This window comes from Sabethes cyaneus, chromosome 2 (genome assembly GCF_943734655.1).
Source record: "Sabethes cyaneus chromosome 2, idSabCyanKW18_F2, whole genome shotgun sequence".
Taxonomy (NCBI): domain Eukaryota; kingdom Metazoa; phylum Arthropoda; class Insecta; order Diptera; family Culicidae; genus Sabethes; species Sabethes cyaneus.
The window spans coordinates 81,375,353-81,390,555 of record NC_071354.1 but is presented as its reverse complement, the minus strand read 5'-3'; the positions used below and the strand labels follow the sequence as shown (position 1 = coordinate 81,390,555).

Sequence of the window (15,203 nt, the reverse complement as noted above, 5' to 3'; positions counted from 1 at the left end):
TTATTGTATTGCTAAACGCATTGCTAATAAAACCTATGCTTCAAATCATTTTTAATTGTTGCAGGCAATTACAAGTGGTACTGCAGTTGTGATAAACCTTGTTTCACAATTGATTTACTTCAAGCAAGCCACCCATTAACATCACTTCGCGCTGCTGTTATAACATCGCATTAAACATTTATCGTGTTTGTTCATACACCCTGAGGTGCCTATGACAGTATGATTCCCGTCCGCGCGCACCGCCCCTTGCCACCCACCTGTCAAGAAGGCCATTCTTCGAGGCTTCCTCCTGATCATTTGACCGATAGTTGCTAATAACTTCATTACGCGATGCAAATTTCAGAACATGCAGCCACACGAATCTCTTCGTGTGTCACGTAATCCTGCTTGGATAAGCTGGCAATCACACTGAGTTCATCGGACGAAACACTCCGGAAGGCGGGAAAATTTTGCACCACACCGCTCACAATCCACCTACTGACGCCCCCACCGATTTGCTGTGGAGGTCGCGCACAAATCAATATCCTATTATCACACATCAAAAAATTATGCTGCACTCGCATGGAATTTCGTTTCTCCCAAGGCTAGGACTGCTTCCCGCGGGGCTGATGGCGGCATCCAACTGCTGTAAATCCACTATTACGACATGAGAACGCGCCCGTTGATTGACTGACTGGCCACTGCTGTCTCACCGACTCATTCGTTCTCGGACTCAGAAGAACTAGAACACGACGACGCGACGCACCGAACTCCATCGGGGCTTAGAACATAATTCCGACTGAGGCGAACTGCGAGTAAGTGTATCCGAGTATCCGATAGCGCATTAGTTGTTGTTCGTTATTTGGGTACTATATGGGTTCAACTCCGAACGGTTACGTCAGGGTCGAAGGGGAATGTTTACAAGATTACCGCCAGCCAGCCGGGCAGGCAGGCAAGTAGGCAGGCAGACAGACAGGCCGCCAGCCAGTGCCGCAGCGGGCCGGAATCGTGTAAATTGATGTTGAATTAGCTCGGTAAACATATTTTAATACAGCCAAAATTTCTGTTCATGAAATGATTCACTGTATTAACGCTGATAACGGTGCGGTGTGATAAAAAGCGACCAGGCGAGATGGCATATGTTTTCTTGCGTTTGTCAACGCATTTCGTTTGCGCAGAATTTAATACCAACTAACTCCATTCGAGTGTATCCGTTCGATAATTAAATCTCACGATCGTACGGTACGTTGTATTGGCGTTTCCAGGGCAAAGTGAACATCGGTTTGCAGATCGGCTTCGATTCGCTTAAATGTTTTAACAGTGAGTTGGGTTGTGAATAAGCAACCATTTAAAACCGATCCTTATTTCCCATTTCTAAATATCTGCATCTTATCATATTCTGTGTCACAAAACAAATATTTTATCAATCTCTTACAATCAATGGTAAAACATCATATCAGTGATGTTTACATCTAGCCTAACATTAATTTAAAACTATTATTTACGTGTAACCCAAAGAAGTAATCATGGGTATCTACTGTTTATTCTCTTACTATACCGCTATTCTCTGTTACTATCAGAAGAAACGGTTTCTTGGTGTGGCGTTAGACATGGGAAAATAAAGAAAATTAGAATTTTTTTGACCTAGCGCTCCTTCAGGCAATTATTTTTGCACGAAAATCAACACTTGAGCATCTTTTGAATGTACTTCCATGAAAAAATAGCCATTAGCTCGATTGCATCGTTTTTATGATGTTGCCCGTTAGAGCAGTGGTGCCCAGGCATAGGCGTAGTGCGGGCCAAATCAGATCACCACATGAGTCCGCGGGCCGCAATGACCTCTGGCCATTATTGCGCATAGCAAAATGTAAAATAGGCGGCAACAAAAGCCGATTTCTAGGAATCACCACAAGATTTAAACCGGAAAGCAATAAGATCTACAATATGCACAAGGTACTACGATTAAACTGAGTGACCCCTGTGTCATCAAAAAAATTATTCATAAGTCTGCCATCCCTCAAATCAGTCCGCGGGCCCCACGAATCATCACGAAGGGCCGCAGTTTGGCCATCACTGCGTTAGAGGGTTAAGCTAAATTGAGTGGTTTTACTTGCGGGACGTTGAAGTGCAAATCAGCGAGATGCCAAAGTTTGAAACGAAATTATAAACGAAAACACAAAAATAAATAATAGTCCAATTTCGTTTGCAATCTATTGCAGAATTTGTAGATAATTTGTTTTATATATTTTCTTGTTGTAGTTCTGTTCTTACAGTTAGCGTATACAGTTAGTGACGAAGCTTACCCAAACATTTCTCAGAATCAATAGTGTTGGAGTCCCACAGAAACAAGTCAGATCTCAGATGTTCTGCAGCCATGTTTCATGTTTGATAGATTGAACTATAAAAGATTTGCTAGGTAGTCTTGTAGAACTTATGCAAAGTTTTGTGTGATTGTGTTCCATTTGCTCGAGCTTCTCTCTATGTCATAGATTTTGGCTTTTCCGAAGAACTAATATTGCTTTACTTTATAGAATTTAACTGAAATGAGATCTCGTCGCTACTTATAAGCCGACATTGGATCATGCAGTGGGTTCAGTGAGGTTTTCTGTTATCAAATATTGTTCAATTTTGCGGAACCACCAACCATTGGACACTGCGGTGCTAGTGTTTGTCACAAATTCAGTGGTCCTTACCCTTTTTCTCGGATGTCGCTTCGAAAATAACTGTAACCAGGTACTTCCTGAAACATGAATCGCAGCTATTAACAATATTATCCCATGGAACAAAAACTTCTCATAAGGTCTGTGTCTGATTTCATAATATCCAAAAGCCAGTTCTTTAGTACGGGAAGTCGTTTCATATCGAAGAACCACGATTTCAAATAAACGAAAGAGATATCTTACATTATGGTCTCACCGAAACAAGCGTGCTACACGCTATGTCCGAAGGCAATTATTATTTAACTTACATACACCTCAGATTTCTCTTCACAGGGTGTTAGTATTAATCAAAACAATTAATTTAGAGAAGGTCTTAAAATATTCTATCTTGGGTTTTTTGAAAAATTCAATTTTCAAGGTTATTTAGGGGTCATACCCTCTCAAGTGATCATATCTGTTGTGTTCGACCACCTCCGATTTCAACCAAATTTGGTATAATTGCTCATTCCGACCCCACATTCAATTTTCCAAAGTTTTGTACAGATTGATCAATCCCCCTTGCAGTGACGCTTCTCCATTTTTCTTAGATTTTCTAAAAAACTCATTTTTCGTTGCATGTCACTGCCAGGAGGATTGATCAATCCGTACAAAACTTTGGGAAATTGAATGTGGGGTTAGAATGAGTAATTATTCCAAATTTAATTGAAATCGGAGGTGGTCCATTACAACGGATATGATCACTTGAGAGGGAATGACCTCTATATAACCTTGAAAATTGAATTTTGTAAAAAACACAAGATAGAATATTTTAGGACCTTCTCTAAATTAATTGTTTTGACCAATACTAACATCCTGTGAAGAAAAATCTGAGGTGCATGAAAGTTAAATAATAATTGCCTTCGGACATAGCGTGTGCTACTGATCGATTTTGCATGTTCATAGTTAAAATCCAGGATAATCCACTCATGAGTTTGTTGAATTACACCAAAACCAAGGCCTGTAACACCATAGGCTTCAACCCTGAGAAAAATTGAGATGAAATCGACAAATAAGCTGCAGCCGTGTACGCGATGGAGAGAAGTGGGCAGTCCTGCACTGATAGCCTTATTGAACGGTCCTGATTATAAAAGTTTACCTAAAAAATATATAAAATCTATTGTTCACTCCGCAGCTTTTAGTAACAAAATAATCCGAAGCAATCAGCCGTTTCAGTAGTCTTGAAACTAGTTGGAGAACATAATCAAACCTGAATACCTGAAGTCAATTCAACGCAATTGAGTGTTGCATCGAAAATGAAACTTCGTCATTTTATGTTCTAAAACTACGGTCTAATAAAGTGCAAATGGGTGCAGATTTTACTGAGTGTCAAAAACTCTTGTTTTTTTCTCGCAGTACTGTAACTTGAAATTAACGGTGAAGAAACTTTTGACATGAATAAAAATAGTATAATCAATATATATAGAATGCCAGTGTCACTGGTATTTCATGGATATTTTGGTGGCAAACATGTTGCTGGTTCGTGTCTTAGATACGGGATCTACATTGTCAAATGGCCCAATAGAAAATTTTCCTGCCGACGAAATACCCCAAAACGATCAAATCGGATGATTTATCCTACGTGATTCACGGAAAGGCAGAAGGATTTTTTATTGGGTTGCCTTTTTAGTTTGACAATCAGATTCCCGTTTCGAATCGATCACTCACACATATGCGCATACAATGCAAAAACATAATTTTCAAATGTGTGATGTTTACCACGAGCACTGCAGCGACACTGGCATTCTATATATATTGATTCTACTATAAAAATAAAACAAAATAGATGTATCCAGCTTTTTACGAGCCATAATGGCGGGTGTGTTCGTAATATTTGAACAGCATTTTTGACGTTTCCCTAATCCATCGCACGTTTTCTTTCCGTACATTCCTTTAGTTTCACCGTGAACGCGCGGAAAGAAAACGTGCGATGTATTAGGGAAATGTCAAAAATGCTGTCCAAATATTACGAACACGTCCGCCATTATGGCTCGTAAAAAGCTGGATAGATCTTGGTACAGGTTTTTGAGAGAAAAAGTACAGGTTAACAAGATTTTCACCACTTCTAGTATAGATAAACATGTGGCAACACTGACTAAGGTAAGAATTAAAGATTTAATAATAGGTTTGCAAGCACAAAACGCAGTAATGTACTCCCGTTTGAAAAATAAAAACAAATAAAACGCATAATCTTACACCAACAAGATGTTCGTGTCTCAGTTTTTGCATGTTCAACCGTTATTATGTATTTTCATCTATAGTTAAATTTACTCAGGTCTCCATGAATTTTGAGTACGATGAAGAAAAGTCCTTCATCCTGAAACCTCACATTGTGTCATAATCTATGTATAATTGTACTATAGTACAAATAACAACGTTTAATTAACCAATTTTCTAAACGAACGATTTTAGAACGTCACTCGGTATACAGGCGTTAACGTTCATAAAATCTATTAAAACATTACACATCACCCGGATGGAATCGTTCTAATGGTATTCAGTGCGCTGAATGTCAAGCGTCATAAAATTCCATGTGCCAAAGCTGCAAGTGGAGGACTTCAAGTTGATTTAAGTACAAGAAAGAGAGGAGCAACACTTTAATACGTGGACCCTCTGACAGGCAACATCAATAAAATAGTCGGATTAACGGGAAACTAGCAGTCATTAACTTTTCGTCGTAGACCCCAATTACGAAAGCAGTTTTTGGGTCCAAAACGGGGTTCTGTTTATAGAAATGCATTCATTGCTTTCTTCTTGCCAATCTGAACACAGCGAATATATTTTCATGAACATAATTTCTGTTTTAATTAAAAAAACTGCTTTTGAAGTTGACAAAATCGATGACGACTAATTTCACCTTAAACCAACTTTTACATGGAAATTTAGTCAACTGAAGTTCGTTTTCGGTTTTGCTCATATAATATTTCGAATCAGATTTATTAAAAACTTCGAATAGAGCATGACAAATTGATTTTTTGTGTTTTCAAAAATTTAAATAAGGCCATTGCAAATTATTTTTAAAGTTTTTGTGAACCTCTTTTGAAATTGGCTTCAAAAATAGGAAGAGGGGGGTAATTTGCTAGAAATAATTGAAATAATTTTGCATAAAATAAACTATTGTCTGTGGGCACTTTAGCGTAAAGAACTCGAAAAATGGGCATATGGAGTGTTGACGTTTCTAGCATGAAACAGAAGTAGAAGTTCAAATCATGTTCTTTTCAAAAATGCCCGCTATTGACCGTCTATTCTTAACTACAGCCTGATAAATGTATACGCACCGACGAACGACGAACTCGATGATGTGAAAGACGAGTTCTCTTGTGATTTTTTTAAAAGGACATATGGAGAGTGCCCAGAACATAACATAAAGATAGTCATCGAGAATACAAATGCTCAGGTCGGACGCGAAGAGTTCTTTCGTCTAGTTAGGCCATTGCAAATTATTTTCCAAAGTTTTTGTCACCCCCCTTGGAAATTGGCTTGAAAAATCGGGGGGCAGAAAAATAATTTGTAGGACATGAGTCAATTTTTTTTTATAAAATCAATTGTCTGTGGGCTCTACAGTCTGAAAAACTCGAAAAATGAGTGTACAAGTTGAGTTAACGCTTCTAGCACGAAACAAAAATGGAAATTCGAACAATGGAATTTCCGAAAATCGTCCCAAAAAATATTTCTTCGTTTTTGTCTTTTTTTCGTAGTATTTTGCATAGAAAATAATAACGTATGTATTATAAGCAAGAATAGATTGGGTTTTCACGTTTAAACTTTAAATAATTTTTTTTCGCCCTCCCCCTTCAGTGGCCGGACACCGGAAGGACAAAAACTTTATAAAATATTTGTAATGGCCTTATTAGTAAAGAAAAAAGTCCATCCTACCAAAAACAACAATGGCCTGAGGCTAATCAAATTCGCTGCAACCTGAGGAATGGCTATCTATAGCACCTGTTTTGCACGACGGAACATTCGGAAGAACATCTGAAAACACCCTCATGGAGGGGAGTGCTCGCAGATCGACCACTCTCTGGTTGATGACCGGCACTTTTCTAATGTCACGAAGCGGTGATGATCAGTAACCGCAAGTCGGCCTTAGAGGCCAAAATAATCGTTGGAGGACCGGTGATTGTCTCTAAACGAAGTGTGAAGTACCTGGGTGTTATGGCAGACAACAGGCTGAACTTCACCAGCCATCTGGATTATGCTTGTGGTAAAGCGTCAACGGCAGTTACTGCGCTGTCCAAGATTATGCTGAACGGCTACGGTCCTAGCAGCAGTAAGAGACGCCTGATGGCCAGCGTTGCCATGTCGGTGCTACGGTATGGTGCGCCGGCGTGGGCCCCGGCTTTGGAGAGTAAGCGCAATCAGGCATGTCTTAACAAGGTGTTCAGGCTGTTAGTATTGCGCGTTGCGTGCGGCTACCGTACCGTATCGTTGGATGCGATTAGGGTTATTGCAGCCATAATTCCCATATGCATACTTCTAGGTTAAGACATTGAGTGCCATAGGCAGAGGAACGTCAGGGGCGCTACTGACAGAATTAGGCTGGACTCTATTAGGCGTTGGCAGGCGGAATAGGATCGAACGGATCACGGCAGGTGAACCCATAGGCTGATCCAGAACATATCGTCCTGGATCGGTAGAAGACATAGTGAGTTAAACTTTTTCCTTACCCAGTTTCTGTCGGGACATGGATGCTTTAAGAAGTATCTACATACGCGTGGGCGGGTAGGCTCACCCTTTTGCCCCGTTTGCACGATAGCCGAGGAAACGGCGGAGCATGTGATGTTTCACTGCCCGCGTTTTACGACCACTCGGCGGGTGATGCTTACGGTCGTTGGGGAAGACACCAACGCCGACAACATCGTGCAGAGAATGTGCGCTGAGCAGCGCGCATGGGGTGCCGTCGATAGGGCGGCAACGGAGGTGATAACGAAGCTTAGCTTAGCTCCGGGGCCATAGCTTAGCTAGGGTCAGTATTGGGCTGATTGGGCAGCCCAGGCCCTAGATGAAGGGTAGTGGCGATATGAAGTGACAAGGGTGTTGTGTGAATCCACATACGCAACGGATAAGTCGGAGTGCTTAGGCACGTCTTCCCTCCTGAAGGAAAACCTAACGGTAGTTCCGGGAGGGGTTCAGGAACAGACAGCAGGAGAATTTTTAGTAGGTAGACGCATATTGGCACCTTGTGAATCCTATTCGGCACCATGAAGGTGCTGTGTATGAAGATTTTCTCCCTGCATAAACAATATAAAAAAGACGTGCGGTCCTTCCTGGGACCAAACATCGACACGGACCACTATCTCGTAGTAAGCAAAATTCACGCCCGGTTATCCAACGTATTCAAATCGAGACCAACAAGAACAACTGAATATTGGGCGGTTACCAACGGTAGGAATTGCTGCAGAGTTCTTTCGGAAAACTAATGAGCGGATTGGTGAACATGTTAAGGGAATCTGAACGAGCAGTGAAAGCACCATCCACTGGTTTGACGCAGAGTGCTAATGGGTGACCAACGAGAAGAATCGAGCCAGAAGTCACATATTGGCTACAACTGTCCGATCGAAAGATACCAAGATGCTAGAGCTGCCGAAAAGGATAAGGTCTCTTTTACGACAAAGTCCCAAAAATTGCCAACGCTGACATCGCGTTCTTGCGGAGGCGGAGAATTGCTTCGAGAGGCGCGATACGAGAAGTTTCTTTAAAACGATCAACGGGATCAGGAACCGGACCGTGCCAACTCCTGTTAAGTACAACGACAAGAAGGGGAACGTGATTACCGAAAGCAGCTAGCAAGGCTGGCATCCCCACCGAACTTCTAAAGTTCGGGAGCTAACGACTGTTTTGTACAATCCATCAGGTTATACTAGAGGTATGAACTAAGGAAGAACTACCTCAGACGCGATCAAGATATACGAACCAAATTGTTTGCTAGGTATCAAATTTGCTACTCAACATTGCATTGGAAGGTACTATTCGAAAAGCAGGCGTGCAGATAGGCGATACCACCATACTGAAATCTTACATCTTCCTAAGGTTCGCGGAAGCCATCGATAGGGCTGTGGGAGAGACGTACACGGATGAAGCTGCTTCATAGACTCTGCCAAAATATAGTCGACAGACTTCGCAGGACGTTGAAAGGGAGCGACCGACGAGTGATTTGAGCGTAAAATCTTGCGATCAATTCTTTGTGGCATATTAGAAGATGGAGTGTGGCGCAGGTACATGAACCACGAAATCTATCATATATACAAAGATGCGGTCATTGCGAAGCGAATAAAACAAGGCAAGCTACAGTGGGCTGGGCACGTTGCGAGGATGCCATATGCCAAACCAACGATAACAATATTCAGAAGCGAATCCGATCGAGACCGTCGACCGCCAACGAGTAGCATGGTTTCTTGCCAAAGCGATCCTACGCTACGAATTTGTTTTATTTCACTAGTTACATGACTGATAGCTTCACTGAAAGTTCGCAAACTGACGCAATATATACTGTTCTCTCCGCTGCCTTCGACAAAGTCAACCACATCGCATTGTCATTGCCAAGCTGGACCGCCTCGGATTCTACGCGAGCTTGCTGAATTGGTTTACATCCTATCTAACAGGACGAACTCTCCGAGTGAGAATTGGTCAAAAGCTTTTGGATCCATTTTCCGCCTCGTTTCTGTTTGGGATTGCACAAGGCAGTCATTTGGGTCCGCAGGTTTTCCTGCTCTATTTTAATAATGTGCATAACTTGCTTGATTTCCCGTGACTAGATTTCGTTGATTTACCGCTCATTACTTCCAGAAACAATTGGACATTTTCGTGCATTGGTGTGAACTAAACCGCATGCTACTCAGCCCATCAAAATGCTCAATAGTGACGTTTACCAAAAAGCTGCAGCCACTGAACTTTGAAAACAGCCTAGATTCAACTCGATCACGTGAAGGACCTCGGCGTAATACTGGACTATCGTCTCACTTATTAACAGCATAAGTCACTTATTATGTCTAGAATATCATTCATTGTTCTAGAATGCTTGGTCTAACTATCCGCATGACACGAGAATTCTGAAACGTACAATGCCTTACTGCCTTACACTGCTCATTATAACGATCTTCTCTCGAATACTTCTCGTCGGTGTGGAATCCACACTACTACAACGCTGTATACCGCATCGAAAATATCCAACGTAGGTTCGTTCGTTATGCTCTACGCCAGCGGTTCCCAACGTTTTGTGGTTCGCGAACCCCCTGTCGGAATTCCCTATCCTATTCTGCAGCGTACTAAATTTTTGGCAAACCCCCATTTGGGAGACGCTGCTCTACGCATTCTACCTTGGAGACAACTTATGCAGCTCACTCCTTATGAGGAACGTTGTCAACTTCTTCGACTCGACACACTCCAGCAGGCTTGTTATTTCCTCACTCATTGTGCAAAAAGTGCAACTTTTTTTGTTCAACACAATGAGCAGAACTGCTTTCAGAAATGAGAAATAAATCCACACAATGAGAAACAGACTAAGCACAGTGAGAAAAACTAACGCGCAGAAAAACTTCTTAATGCGCTCTTTAAATGAGCAACTTTCGGTTTTGCTCCCGATCCCGGTCCACTCGGTAGCTACAGCAGTAAACGTGAAAACAAAACAACCGGAGCGCGTACAGCAACTATAGACTCAGAGGCGTCAAGACAATCAAAAGTCGTTAAATTTTGAATCTTAGCGGAGAATTACCTTTGTTTATAATGGGACTTTCCTGTTGGTACGCGTCAAGAAGCAAATACATGGGAATTCAAATGTTGTCATATCTAAATAACATTTTTCGCACTGTTGCCGTTGTGACATGCCTAACCATATGATGCAGTTGCGTTCACGGGCAGCCAAACTCAACTGAATAAACTAAATGTAAGAATCATGATTCAACTGCATTAATGGATTAATATTTTTCTGATGGTAATGACCGCTACTGAAAATCGTCGTTTTTTCTCAACGCACTACCCATGTTAAAACTACCCGTAGTTGTCATACGTCAAGGCATCGCATCAACGTATTCAAAGTGTATTAACATTCTCCTCAATGAGTAGCACAGTGTGCGGTTGCTCATACAACTGCGTTCAGCAAGAAAGAGAAAATTTAAAATGAAACGGAGCAGAATAAATCGCGTTGAAGACTGAGCACAGTTTGAATTTTTCTCTTCTCTTTTTTTCTTCTGAGGAGGAACCAGACTCCATCTTCACCGCAATACCTCCCGTGAAATGACTGTCGCAGATGTTTTAACTGCCCGTATCGACTGCCCAGACATCCTCCAGTTGATCAACGTAAACGTCCCCTCCAGAATATTAAGGATGGTTCCAATTCCAATACTACGTCTGCCCCTCCGATGAACCAACTATGGTGCCAACAGTGCGATTGTTGGCTTACAAAAAGTTTTCAACAGAGTGTCAGCCGTTTTCGACTGTCATCTGTCGCGTAACGTACAGCGTTCGAAAATTATTTTAATATTAAGACGTCTCCTTTATCGTTGGGGCAATTGTGTCTGCTGATATTATATATGTTGATAAGTCTATACCTATAAAAAAGGATTTCTGTCTGTCTGCCCGTATGTTCCTTATAGAATCGAAAACTACTGAACCGATCGGCGTGAAAATTTGCATATAGGGGGTTTTGGGGCCAGGGAAGCTTCTTATGCTGGTTAGAGGCCCCTCCCCCCACTAAGATGGGGGGCTCCCATACAAATGAAATACAAATTTCTGCAAACTCGAGAACTAATCAAGCAAATGGAACCAAACTTGGCATGTGAAGGTTTTTAGAGGCAAGAATTTTTTCTATGGTGAATTATGACCCCTTCCCACTTTAGCAGGGGGGGCTCGTACACAATTGAAATACAATTTTCCTCATAACTCGAGAACTAATCAAGCAAATGCAACCAAATTTAGTATGTGGGTGTTTTTATAGGCAATTTCTTTTCTATGGTGAATTGAGGCCCCTCCCATCTGTAGGAGGGGAATTATATCCCCTCCCCCTTCAATAGTGGGGAGGGCTCCTATACAAATGAAATACAAATATCCTCATAACTAGAAAACTAATCAAGCAAATGGAACCAAATTTGGCATGTGGGGGGTTTTGGAGGCAGGAATTTTTTTATGATGGTTTGAGACCACTCACCCCTGTGGTAGGGGGATAAGGACTCTCATACAAATAAAACAGAAATTTTTGTGTAACTCAAAAACTAATCAAACTCGAGAAGTTTTAGACTCTTTCATAAAACATTAGTCAATAATAAGACCCACAAAAACTATCAATAGTAACATTAGATAATTCAGCGCGAGACGGCCACAGGCCGAGGGTGTTGCTGGCGACCTTCCGTCGGAAGCGCCGGCCACTGCGGGGGGTGGGGGGGTCTATCTAGGTTTATTTATTTTCCTAGATCTACTGACCTCTATTACTTTCCTTCAGTTGGGTCACCCCTGCGAAATGGTACTTTCTACGAAAAGATTTTCCGTGAAATAGTACTTCCTGCGTAAGGTTTTTCGCGAAACGGTATTCTGCGAAACTCTATATTCCCGCGTTATGGTCAACCGAGAATTGGTGTTCCGTAAAATGGTATTCGGCGAAATGGTTTGTAATGATGGCGAATATTTAAATGCTATTATTTTATCCGTTTTATTTTATCGGGCTAAGCAATGGGGGGGAGTTGTTTTCTACTTTACTGTGAGGAAAATTTGTATATTAAAACACCCATGGACTCCCCAGAAACTTTCAAAACTCGAGATTGTGACAAAGATCATCCGAGATTCACGATTTATGTACAACACAGTTTAATTTGTGGCAATACGAAGTTTGTCGGGTGTGCTAGTAAATATTTAAGAATAGCGGTTGTTGGGGGCGACTGGAAAGTGGCGGCCCAAAACCAACAAGCGTGGAGACGACTACTAAATTCGACCCAGATTCGAGTCGCAGAAAAAGTAAAAGTATGTAAGAGTTTTTCATTTGATTTAAATGCAATAAAGGTGTGTTTTCTTAAAAAAAATCCGGTCTCAATAAAGTTTTTTCATAGTCTCGTCACACCTCGGTACGCCGCAATGAATGTACAAACTTGCGGTAAGGTGTTCCGCAGAGCAGTAATTTTAGACCACTATTTTCGTATAAATGAAGTCGCTCTGCACTAAAGTCGAGACGAGATAAAGTTCGCAGATTACATTTTTAAGACATTTTTGTAACACTATTAAAATATTCAAGAGCTGATGAATCTAAATACACTGAAATCGCTTTTTAAGCGGTTTGTTTTTTACGCGAATTTCGGAATTTACACGTTTTGTTATGCGAATTTCGGAATTTACGCAGTTTTTAACGCGATTTTCGGAATTTACGCGGTTTTTTTACGCAAATTTCGGAATTTACGCGGTTTTGAATTACGCGGGACGTATCCTTCGCGTAAAAAGCGACTTGAGTGTACTCTATTTTTAAGAATTATATAACGTTATTAACGTTTAAATGATGCCAACTTTAACGATTGATTTAAATTTGGACTCGTTAGATTTCATTTCAATTTCAAAACGATATCTGTTATACTATGGTGAACAATTTGTACCAACAGATTGCAATCTGTTCGTAACAAAAAGTTCCACTTCGTTTACCGATGGCACCAGTAAACAGCACAGCCCACTGCAGCGGCATTCCGACGAAGCAGTATCAAGTTCAACTCCTTCGCGCACACCTGGCATCGATATATGTACGTCGCGTCGTCTGTGTAGCATTATCTGTGGCGGTGCTGAACAGTGAACCACGTGCCTGCTCGATACTCTTTATCGCCTTAATACTGCAATTCATTGACACAGGCGAAACCCGGTACCGTGCTGGTTGCAAACGAACCTACTGGAGTATGGCTTCCCGACCCCAGGAGGGACTTGGCTGTCACAAGGACTTTTAGGTGTAATTCTATTTATGTCGAAACAATTTTTTTAAATGTTTTTTCATCAAACCGAAACCGAATGGCAACACAACTCTGATAAAGGAAGAAAATTACATCATACAGTCAACCTTTCTTAGTCACCAGTTCAGTACTAATACTAGTTGTTACATTAATTGTTTCCGATTATAGACCTATCGCACCGTTTAATCGTATAAGTAGGAAGGTGGGATAAAGGCACATACCGATTAAAACGGATACCAGTAGCCTCATATTGTGACCGTGTTGGATTTCGCGAAGTCGTTTCTGTTCACGCTTTTGACGTTGTTTCAGTAACCGTGTAGTTTCTCCGTCAGTACTCATTGGGAACCCTTCAGTGTGAGGTCTATAACCATGACCAGCATCACTTGAACTGTTTAGCGCACCAAAAAATCGGAGAATCACTATTCACTGTAGTATGATAACAATTGTGTAATACGATAAATACGGCTGTTGGAAATACTCCCTCAAACTTTTAAATGGTCACATAAATAAAAAAAACTTCACCCGTTCGAACGGTTCCGATTAGAACTACGGACGAGCTGAACGGATGGTTAGATGGATGGCGGTTATCGTATATTGGCGGCGTTCATTCTTATCTTGTGGACTGGAGTGTGTCGTACCACACCATGATTAAGCGCTAGTTACTTTTATATAAACACACAACAACGACAACAACGCGACTGTTAACCCGTCGGGAACCCTATTACCGGCTCCTGTTATCAGCGTGTACTATTCAATGCACCATATCAGCGTTGAACCGAACAAAAAATGTGTCAGGTTGCAGGTTCCGAACACCCAGCAATGCTAATTTGCTTGGTGAAACCAGCGACCCGTGGTAGCGCCAACCGGTGTCCAGCTGACGGCCAGAAGTTTCAGTTCCTAAAATAAAACAGCGACACACAGTGTTTACAGTCAAGTCAAAAATAAAATACAGCTGCGCAATCAATTCGAATGCGATTGTACTGCATGTGTTGTAGTAGTATGTTATCGAACTTGAGGATGAAATAATAAATATAGATGACATTCTACTTTGGAGGAGGGTGTAGCATTCGTGGGAGCAAAGGATCAGTAGGGTATGGGAATTGACATAACATTAAGGTATCGTGTGCCACTTCAGTCTTACGAAACAATTACAATAACAGTTCGAAGCCAGTAGTGTTTTACTCGGTCAAGGATCAAACCACTTAACACAGTTTTAGGTTTGTGGTTGCACAATTGACTGTATTGACACAGTACTTAAATATCTCAGGCTTTACAAGAAACAACCCAGTCGCAGGCTGAAAGCCACTGCCATAAAGAATCAAATCAAATCAAATCTAGCTTTATCATTAGATAAGGATATTATATGGCGACCATGAAAATTGAAACAGTACGTTATGTCAAGTTTAAAATAACACTGATAATGGTAAACGTTTTTTAAGACTTAATGATGCCAAGGATCTCTACGTGAATTCGAAAACACGATGTTCTTCATCGACAATCTATACGAAAGGAAGTATTTGGACATGATTGATTTCTTCTAAGTTCAAACTGTCCGTCGATATTAATATTTTCTAGAACATCTTATTGCACAATCAGAGCCAAAGTTGTAGTCTTAAGG

At 41.2% G+C, this 15,203-nt stretch overlaps 1 protein-coding gene across 3 annotated transcripts in view; it reads right to left on the bottom strand.

Moving 5' to 3' along the window:
* The window catches only part of LOC128738478 (beta-glucuronidase), a 48,332-nt gene that overhangs the window by 14,530 nt on the left and 18,599 nt on the right, over positions 1-15,203 (bottom strand). The window contains exon 1 of one of the 3 annotated variants that reach the window (XM_053833658.1): positions 258-749. The exons of the other annotated variants lie outside the window; for them this stretch is intronic. Within the exon in view, the coding sequence (XP_053689633.1) occupies positions 258-324 (67 nt within the window). The 5' untranslated portion in view covers positions 325-749. Of the gene's footprint in view, positions 1-257; positions 750-15,203 lie in introns of those variants that run through there. 3 annotated transcript variants of the gene reach the window in all.